At 44.3% G+C, this 10,771-nt stretch overlaps 1 protein-coding gene across 1 annotated transcript; it reads right to left on the reverse strand.

The window, feature by feature from the left end:
* Positions 1 to 406: 406 nt before the first annotated feature.
* On the reverse strand, positions 407 to 10,024 carry LOC115110511 (ADP-ribosylation factor-binding protein GGA1-like). Its single transcript, XM_029636232.2, has 17 exons — positions 9,740 to 10,024; positions 9,060 to 9,144; positions 8,379 to 8,454; positions 8,144 to 8,242; positions 7,929 to 8,052; positions 7,742 to 7,842; positions 7,517 to 7,597; positions 5,982 to 6,119; positions 5,773 to 5,854; positions 5,546 to 5,659; positions 5,272 to 5,412; positions 5,119 to 5,195; positions 2,134 to 2,324; positions 1,640 to 1,845; positions 1,381 to 1,550; positions 1,186 to 1,296; positions 407 to 1,069 (listed from the first exon to the last, which is right to left on the reverse strand). The coding sequence occupies exons 1-17, from the start codon at positions 9,903 to 9,905 to the stop codon at positions 959 to 961; spliced, it is 2,073 nt and encodes a 690-aa protein (XP_029492092.1). The 5' UTR covers positions 9,906 to 10,024; the 3' UTR covers positions 407 to 958.
* Between the last annotated feature and the right edge of the window lie 747 nt (positions 10,025 to 10,771).

Here is a 10,771-nt window from a genome sequence, read left to right on the forward strand (position 1 = left end):
TGTCCTTTCCACCTGTAGTTGAATCATTCTAGTATGTAGACAAGACCAACCTGTAAAATCACATTTTTACTGTCTGGTTTTGTTTTTCAGGTTTCAATAAAGCTTTTGAAGGTGTGTCTTAACATTTTGTTTCTGTTCTCCAACTAGTGCTCTTAAAACTACCATTATGTGAATGAGCTTGGTTAAGATTGTCAGACTCCTACATCTTAATGACAAGAACAGTTTAAACCCCAAGAAAAATAACTTTGCAAATGTACATGAGTTGTATTGGAGATGCCTGGTGGAATGTGCTTGGGAGACTCGAGGCTTTGAGGAAAGAGTGTTTGTCAAGTTGTCTTGCTGAATCCTTCATCTTCAAAACAGATAATCTGTGAAGCAGCAAGGAGTAAAAGACTCATACCCAAACTCAATGTCTGAAAAGATTTATGGATCAAACGAGTAACAGGTAAAACAATCCTTAAATAGGCACAAATGGCAGATTAAATAGGACTTCAGTGTTAGAATGTCTAATTCTACATGACAAGGATATCAGGCAAACCATTCTCCGTGCAGAAAGAGAGGAAGAATGATCCTTCATTATCACAGTAAGCAAACCTGGGCGCATGGTAGGGTAAACGCAACGTCAACCGTAATTCAGCAGGGCATTCAACAGCTATAAAAAGACTCAAAGATAAAGATGAGCGTTCCCCAAAACCTCATTGCAAATTCGATGAATAAAGGACAACTTATTTGTTAAAAACAAGACATGGCTGTGACAGTACTATTGCACAGCAGACAGTGTGTTTGAAAGCAGCCAAATAAAGTTCTGTAAAGCTGCACAGAGGACATTCCTCCAAAGCATAAAGAAAACACACCGTTGTGATTGGCTAAGCAAGGTAATCAATAGAAATAGAAGCATTTTTATAAAGGTTTATGCCGTGTCTGAGTGAGATGCCAAATCTTGTCAATCTGTTGAATGTTAAAGATTGCCCCATGTGTCTGAAGGTGGAAACTGTGCTACAACTCCTCTTTCATCATGGTCTTCCTCTCCTAGCGTGAAGGTTAGCTTGTATTGCAACTGCACCTTCTCCTGGAAAAGAGAATTGAGGGTTGCAGAAATCTATTTGGCTTCATAGTTTATAATTACAAGAAAATGTTGGGGATGCCACAGAGGTACATAACAGGCCTTAAATGAATGTCTAGTACCTTGTGAGGGTTGGCCAGCAGCAGGACCTGTGTGATGGCAGCAGGTGGGAGGATTGGGTTGAAGGCTGGAAGCTCTGTTCCTGATGGGGGCTGTAGGTTCACTCTCATTGTCTACAACAGAGGACATGATGTCAACCCTACACTGATAATGGAACTGAAGGTGAAAAAGGCAGATTAAGAGAGAAGAGGTCTTACGTCAGGGACAAAGGCCTGGAAGAGGATGTTGCTGACTGGAACCGGGGAGGAGGAGAGCATGGAGATGATCACCACCAGCACATCAGCAAGAGAGGGCAGAGAGTCACGTGCAAAGTGGAAGAGCACTCGCAAACTGTGGCTATCAAACACCGTCACAGGCAACAGGCTGCCTGGTTACAACAAAGAGTTTAAAACACTGTTCAAATGTGATGCACTATTAGCATAGCAAGTAGATACTACAAATATTATAGATACTTACTGGGCTTAATGGACTCAAGCGGCACAAAAACATCTGTCAGGGTCATTTCTATAGGGGGAATGACTGTGTGAACCGGAGAGGTGTCCAACAACCTATCACCGAGGAGAGCCACCGGGTGCTCAGGGGAGAAGGCCGGGATAGGACTTGGATTACTTCCAGATTTGTTCTGGAGATCTCGTAGAGTAGGTTTGAATGGAGGCTTGTCCCTGAAAATAGATAAAGGTACTACATAAAAGGTTGAATAATGTTGCTGAGTGTCTGTCATGTTGTTCTAACAAGTTGGCATGGTCAGCACCCCATGATCCTTCATATATGATTTCGCTTCTTCATATATTGTTTTGCTTCTACAGCACTTGAAGTGACTTCAAATCATAATGAACACAGTGGTCCATCAATACTGTACTAAGCAGCAACATAACTGGCAGACTAACACGAATACTTGACACAAACATCACCTGCGGTGTAAAACCATCCCATAGTGAAGGGTTAGTTACCATTTGACCTGCAGGCCCTCTGGAGGTAGGGACTGCTGCAACAGCGTCTTCCCCAGCAGATCCAACTCATCTAAGGCTGAGCTTCCAGACGTGGCTCCAGTAGAAAGAGGCTGGGTGTAGGGGAGCGGATCTGGACTCAGTAGTACACTAGGCGCAGCTGGGATATCAGTAATATCCACACTGTCAGAAGACTGCAAAGAAAGTGACACCATGTGTAAGACACAGACGTGACACTTGTTGTTAAGGTATAAATCATGAACCTGCCTAAGTAATGGCAATCAAATCGTATTGTCACATACACATGGCTGGCAGATGTTAATGCGAGTGTAGCAAAATGCTTGTGTTTCTAGTTCCGACCATGCAGTAATATCTAACAAGTAATCTAACAATTTCACAACAACTACCTTATACACACACAAGTGTAAAAGGAATTAATAAGAATATGTACATAAAAATATATGAATGAGTGATGGCCGAACGGCATAGGCAAGACGCAGTAGATGGTATAGAGTACAGTATGTACATGAGATGAGTAATGTAGGGTTTGTAAACATTATATAAAGTGGCATTGTTTAAAGTGGCTAGTGATACATTTATTACATCCAATTTTTTATGATTAAAGTGGCTAGAGATTTGAGTCAGTATGTTGGCAGCAGCCACTCAATGTTAGTGATGGCTGTTTAACAGTCTGATGGCCTTGAGATTGAAAAACAGCTTCTATCTCTTGGTCCCAGCTTTGATGCACCTGTACTGACCTCGCCTTCTGGATGATAGCGGGGTAAACAGGCAGTGGCTCAGGTGGTTGTTGTCCTTGATGATCTTTTTGGCCTTCCTGTGACATCGGGTGGTGTAGGTGTTCTGGAGGGCAGGTAGTTTGCCCCCGGTGATGTGTTGTGCAGACCTCACTACCCTCTGGAGAGCCTTGCGGTTGTGGGCGGAGCAGTTACCGTACCAAGTGGTGATACAGCCCAACAGTATGCTCTCGATTGTGCATCTGTAAAAGTTTGTGAGTGTTTTTGGTGACAAGCCAAATTTCTTCAGCCTCCTGAGGTTAAAGAGGCGCTCTTGCGCCTTCTTCACCACGCTGTCTGTGTGGGTGGACCATTTCATTTTCATCCGTGATGTGTACGCCGAGGAACTTAAAAAAACGTTCCACCTTCTCCACTACTGTCTCGGCGATGTGGATAGGGGGCTGTTCCCTCTGCTGTTTCCTGAAGTCCACGATCATCTCCTTTGTTTTGTTGACGTTGAGTGAGAGGTTATTTTCCTGACACCACTCTGAGGGCCCTCACTTCCTCCCTGTAGGCTGTCTTGTCGTTGTTGGTAATCAAGCCTACCACTGTAATGTCATCTGCACACTTGATAATTGAGTTGGAGGTGTGCATGGCCACGCAGTCATGGGTGAACAGGGAGCACAGGAGAGGGCTGAGAACGCACCCTTGTGGGGTCCCAGTGTTGAGGATCAGCGGGGTGGAGATGTTGTTTTCTATCCTCACCACCTGGGGGCGGCCCGTCAGAAAGTCCAGGACCCAGTTGCACAGGGCGGGGTCGAGACCCAGGGTCTCGAGCTTAATGACGAGTTTGGAGGGTACTATGGCATTAAATGCTGAGCTGTAGTCGAACAGCATTCTTACATAGGTATTCCTCTTGGGTTAGGGCCGTGTGCAGTGTGATTGCGATTGTATCGTCTGTGGACCTATTGGGGCAGTAAGCAAATTGGAGTGGGTCTAGGGTGTCAGGTAGGGTGGAGGTGATATGATCCTTGACTAGTCTCTCAAAGCACATCATGATGACGGAAGTGAGTGTTACGGGGCGACAGTCATTTAGAGCAGTTACCTTAGCTTTCTTGGGAACAGAAACAATGGTGGCCCTCTTGAAGCATGTGGGAACAGCAGACTGGGATAGGGATTGATTGAATATGTCCGTAAACACACCAGCCAGCTGGTATGCGCATGGTCGAGGACGCGGCTAGGGATGCCGTCTGGGCCGGCAGCCTTGCAAGGGTTAACACATTTAAATGTTTTACTCACGTTGGCCACGGAAAAGCAGAGACCACAGGCTTTGGTAGCGGGCCGTATCAGTAGCACTGTATTGTCCTCAAAGCGAGCAAAGAAGTTGTTTAGTTTGTCTGGGAGCAAGACATCTGGGTCCGTGACAGGGCTGGTTTTCTTTTTGTAGTCTGTGATTGACTGTAGACCCTGCCACATACTGCTTGTGTCTGAGCCGTTGGAATTGCGACTCTACTTTGTCTCTATACTGATGCTTATCTTGTTTGATTGCCTTGCGGAGGGAATAGCTACACTGTTTGTATTCGGGTCATGTTTCCGGTCGCCTTGCCCTGATTGAAAGCAGTGGTTTACGCTTTCAGTTTTGCGGGAATGCTGCCATCAATCTACGGTTTCTGGTTGGGGAAGGTTTTAATTGTCGCCGTGGGTACAACATCACCGATGCACTTGCTAATAAACACGCTCACCGAATCAGCGTATACATCAATGTTGTTGTCTGAGGCTATCCGGAACATATCCCAGTCCACGTGATCGAAGCAATCTTGAAGCGTGGAATCAGATTGGTCGGACCAGTGTTGAACAGACCTGAGCACTGGCGTTTCTTGTTTTAGTTTCTGTCTATAGGCTGGGAGAAACAAAATGGAGTCGTGGTCAGATTTGCCGAAAGGAGGGTGAGGGATGGCTTTGTATGTGTTGAGAAAGTTAAGAGTAACAATGATCCAGAATTTTTCCAGCCCGGGTCACGCATTCAACATCTGATGAGCCTTGTTTTCAGATTAGCCTTGTTAAAATCCCCAGCTACAATAAATGAAGCCTAAGGATATGTGGTTTCCAGTTTACATAGAGTCCAATGAAGTTCTTTCAGGAACTCTTAGTAGAGAAGCTAAAAAGGGACTCAATGGATTTGGTGTTACCTGTTAATATTATGCATTGTCTCGCATCATGTCTCCCTGTGTGAAGTGCTCAGTTCTCCCCTCACCTGGAAAGAGTCCCAGGTGGTAGAGTCCTCAGGCTGGGAGGCCGGGTTGGAGGTGTGGGGGGTCCCCTCACTCAAACCTAGGAAAGATAGGCACAAAGTTACCCACAATTAACACACACAACATGGAAGTAGCAGAGGTCTTGGAAGACTTACCCAGAGACATTAGCTCATCATCAAGGAGACTGATGCCCATCTCCTGGGAGGGAGCATTTAGGCTGTCTGTTGGAGTGGAGAATTCTGGTGATGGAGGTGACGTATCCAATCCCGATAGATCAAGTAGCGCCACACTACTTCCTGGAGGAGATAAGTATTACAGTGAGAGGAAAACTTTAGCCCATGCATGTAATCATATACTCTAGTCCCCTCCTACCAAGCTTGTGTCAAGTGACCCTATCCATGCATGTGTCATTGACCCATTATTGCTCACCTGTGAGCCTTTGTGTATTAGCTGAGTTGTTCCCGTTCACCAGCTCTCCCTTCACCTGCTGCCTGTACAGGTTGATGACCTGAGTCAGGCTGTCATTGGCCTGGAGGATCTCCGCTGCCCGCCCACACACACACACAATTGTAATATACTGTATATTGTCACCCACATATTCTTCTCTCTCTGTGTACCATACACTTAAACACATTGAGGAGTGTCTGAAACCTCACCCAGAGCCTCATCATTGTCCTCTGTATCACTGGCCAGTCTGAACAATGTGGGTCTCATCTTCTCACAGCGCTGGTACAAGTCCTAAACACACAAATACACACTATCAAATGTCTGTATCTGCATGCAGTGCTTTGTATACATCATATATAGGTGATGCTGTTATGGCACTGTGGGAGGTGTCTCTGGCTTGTGTAAAGGTGCCAAAGACCTGGATGAGCTCTGCATTGCTCTGTGGGTTGGTGGTCCGGTCATAGTCCTCCAGCAGCTGAGTCAGTAGGCTGACACTCTCATTCACATCCTGGATGGCGTTCACACGCTTGGACAACTTCTCCGCCCGCTTCTGGTCCTGAGACACACACACAGGTCAGGAAGAAGAAACCAGGGAGGGAGGAGGGGGAAGAAATGTATCCGTTGTCCCTAAACTAAAGAAGTCATGAAAGCACTGAATGATTCTGACAAGGAGACCACCCCTCAGGGCAGAGCTCCCACTTTCTCACTCAGTGCCCATACATGACAGTATAGTACTAAAGCACTTGGGCATTCACTTTCTCACTCAGTGCCCGTACATGACAGTATAGTACTAAAGCACTTGGGCATTCACTTTCTCACTCAGTGCCCGTACATGACAGTATAGTACTAAAGCACTTGGGCATTCACTTTCTCACTCAGTGCCCGTACATGACAGTATAGTACTAAAGCACTTGGGCATTCACTTTCTCACTCAGTGCCCGTACATGACAGTATAGTACTAAAGCACTTAGGCATTCACTTTCTCACTCAGTGCCCGTACATGACAGTATAGTACTAAAGCACTTAGGCATTCACTTTCTCACTCAGTGCCCGTACATGACAGTATAGTACTAAAGCACTTGGGCATTCACTTTCTCACTCAGTGCCCGTACATGACAGTATAGTACTAAAGCACTTGGGCATTCACTTTCTCACTCAGTGCCCATACATGACAGTATAGTACTAAAGCACTTGGGCATTCACTTTCTCACTCAGTGCCCATACATGACAGTATAGTACTAAAGCACTTGGGCATTCACTTTCTCACTCAGTGCCCATACATGACAGTATAGTACTAAAGCACTTGGGCATTCACTTTCTCACTCAGTCCCCTTACATGACAGTATAGTACTAAAGCACTTGGGCATTCACTTTCTCACTCAGTGCCCTTACATGACAGTATAGTACTAAAGCACTTGGGCATTCACTTTCCCACTCAGTGCCCATACATGACAGTATAGTACTAAAGCACTTGGGCATTCACTTTCTCACTCAGTGCCCATACATGACAGTATAGTACTAAAGCACTTGGGCATTCACTTTCTCACTCAGTCCCCTTACATGACAGTATAGTACTAAAGCACTTGGACATTCACTTTCTCACTCAGTGCCCATACATGACAGTATAGTACTAAAGCACTTGGACATTCACTTTCTCACTCAGTGCCCATACATGACAGTATAGTACTAAAGCACTTGGGCATTCACTTTCTCACTCAGTGCCCATACATGACAGTATAGTACTAAAGCACTTGGACATTCACTTTCTCACATGACAGTATAGTACTAAAGCACTTAGGCATTCACTTTCTCTTCCATACTAACACACACACAGACCAGATTATACAGTTCACACTGTGCGATGTGATGTACATCTCCGTATTACTGTAATGAAACAGCCTATAGATCTACATTATTCATACATTTAGGCGAGCTTGAGAAAAGAGACTGTACCTCCTGCACCATTTCCTGGATCAGTTTGTTGGCTGCTTTCAGGTCCTCAGGTTGAGTGCTGTTCAACAGGCGAGTCAGTGTCTACCAAGACACCAGGGAGGAGGAAGAATTTAAAGTTAAGGGGAGGGGTAGTAAATGGAGTGGAGAATGCATGGTGAATCACATTTGTAATGCAACATTTGAAGAAACAAAATAGTATGTTTCTTTTGTTTAACAATGCCTTACCTTTGACTTCTCCTCATCCTCAAATATGGCATTTTTTGGTCTGGGAGGTGGAAGCAGGAGGAGTTTGTCAGCTGGAAGAACTGGGTCCTGTTTGACAATGCCTGGTTTAAAAAAAAAACATTAACAACAACTGTGCGTCCATCACCATCATAGATACACTGAAGTCACCAAGTGTAGAACAGCTCACCCTGTTTTTTAAGCATCTCGTAGGCATCAGCGATCTTTGCCTCGTCAGGCAGCCCCAGTGTCCAACTATAGATGAGCTCCAACACCTTCTTCTTCACTGGCTCTGGAGCCCGGCTGCCGAGGTACTGAGGGAGAGAGCAGGAGCATGCTGAGTGAGAGCTTATCCAATTTTAACATACTTGCTCAGTGAAAGGCACAGACAGAGACAATCATTACCTTTGGAGAGACCACTTTGATGAGCTCGTTGAGGAAGCGAAACTTGCCCACCTCACTGTGGAACCTTTCCCCACAGCTCTTCATGCACGTCTCCAGCAGCTGGTTGTACACACATCACAAGTGAGTCAAACAATTAAGTTATTCAATATGAATGTAGGCACACACACTCGACAGAAGGCTGTCAATTGTATTGGCTATGATTCCTATTACAACACACTGCCATCACTTAACTCACCACGAGTGCCTGCATGGCCTCCCACTCCTGAGGGGATTGGATCTTGTGAGCCAGTAGCCTGGTGGCCAGCTGGGGTCTGAAATGGAACGTAAAGAGTTTGATGTGGCTGAATTTGGTAGCAAATCTATCTACCATTGACATGCAATTTTACATCTCCCTCTACTCTAGACAACCCCATGTTTTTTTATTGAATGACACAGATGTCAGCACAGGGTCAGTGTCAGAAATCTTTATATGTGGAATATGAAGAAATCGCTCCCCCATTTCCTGGTTGCAAAAATTCTAATAGTTTACCTAATTTCAGTTTGTGTGGCAAAACAAGCAATGTATAGTGTAGAGCATCATCGTACCATCTTAATCTATTAAATATATTATAAATAACTACAAATACTGTATTTTCAGCTGTATGAAGCTGGTGTGCAAAACCAAAAGTAAGACGCAAAAATGAAAATTAGGAATGGGACACATAGAAATAACACACAAAGAACAAATCTACCGCTTCTTAGACTTGTTTTCAATGAGAAAAACTGATCTAGAACTCACATTCCTATGTGAATTTGAACATAGCCCAAAAAGTTCCATATTGCAGCTTTAAGTAACAAGCATGTACTCAGTACAGCTACTCCGGAGAGGTGAAAACATAGTGCTAAGACGTGTACATGTCATGAGACACTGACATACCCCTCCAAATCATTGTTGAGCTGGTCACAGAAGGCCTGGATGCTGTCCCAATCTGTGTCTCTGTTTAGTGGGTTTGTGGCCTTGTCTAATGGGAGAATGAAGGAAATTGGGAAAAGGGGAAGTAAAGGTTAATCTGAATATTTTTTTCGATAGTGACACATATCCATGTTTAATTCAGGGAACTGTCAAAAATGGAGATGAACATCAATCAATTCTGTTGCAGAACTGTTTTGAAAACAGATAATAGCAAGTACTTTAGCCTTCCAACAGTACTTTGGACACGACTTTGTAAGGGACTCCAACTCCAGTTCTCCCACTGACCGAGTGAGCTAGGCTTCCTGCATTTGACAGCACACTGTCACATAGTTAAGCGTATAGTCACTGGCAGGATATGAATTCACGATAGGTGGCTTGCTGGTTCCCGTATCTAGCAAGAGTTTGATGCATTCTCTCTAGTCTAGATAGATTCCCAGAACCATCTGGATAGCTAGTTAGCTCACGTTAGCTTTACAGCTGGCTAGCTTGCCGTTTATGAGAGGTCTAACGTCACAGTCCCTCTCAATTTGCACCTTGATTTAGCTTAAACTGTCATCTCGGTCGACTGCAACACGGTTATTTTTCCAAGGATGCATGCTCCAATAGCTCTCTATACAAATTAAATAACTTTAAAAAAGACTTACTGATACGTGCCTCCAAACTGCCCGTGTCAGGCGGCGCCGCCATCACTACGGGAATTCTCTTTACCATGAACGTGTCTCGCGAGGAACAACTTTGAGAGCACCCTTTCTCACCTCCCCGACAGTGATGGGTAGATGATGGACACGATGGCAGCTGGCACTGGAGCATAAGAATATATAACACAGAAAAAAGGTTATCATACTTTCTAATGAACCTTCTCGATCATACTGTAGTTGTTTATTGCAAACCTGTGCAGACAGTGCAAGCAGTTTCAGATTTCTACCGGTTTTCTCTACCCTCTAGCGGCACAACGGTGTACTTCTGTACATGTGTGTAGACAGTGCAGTTACGGTGTAGTACATTATCGGGTTTGTTTTGGTGTTTATTCTGTGTGATCAACTCTTCGGGATAGTACATTATCTCGGAAAGCCACGATCGCTAAACAACGTAACACATTTATTAAAATGTAACCCAAAAGTGATTCGAACGAAAAAAATATTTATTGTTTTGTCAACATTTTACAGCAAATCAACCCGCGAAAGTGGACGTTGCTCGCTATTTTCTACTTCAAGGATCTGCTTCGCTGAGATTATAGAATTTTGGGGAACAGCACATTGGAAGCAAGTTACAGTGAAGTCACATAGGTCTTCTCAGTAAAAACAATGTTGAACTTAGTTTGACTTGGTCGATAAAATATAACCAACAAGCTAACGTAGCTAGTGGGTGTGCTAAACAGTTTTGAATGTCCAGGATCTGACAGGTTGAGGTTGAGTGGTTGTTGACTTTCTCAATTTAACATGGGAGAATTAAATTCTATCATGGGGACATTGAACGCTTTACAAGAATGGTGTGGCATAAAATGCGAAAATTACCCCAATGTGGAGATAAGGAACATGTCTTCTTCATTCAGAGATGGATTGGCGTTTTGTACTATTATCCACAAACACCGACCTGATTTGATGTAAGTATATAAAATAAATTAGAATAGGAATGTGAACTCTCTTGTGAGCTTCCCCATCCTCTCCACTACGGTG

The sequence above is a fragment of the Oncorhynchus nerka genome, linkage group LG26 (genome assembly GCF_034236695.1).
Source record: "Oncorhynchus nerka isolate Pitt River linkage group LG26, Oner_Uvic_2.0, whole genome shotgun sequence".
Taxonomy (NCBI): Eukaryota; Metazoa; Chordata; class Actinopteri; order Salmoniformes; family Salmonidae; genus Oncorhynchus; species Oncorhynchus nerka.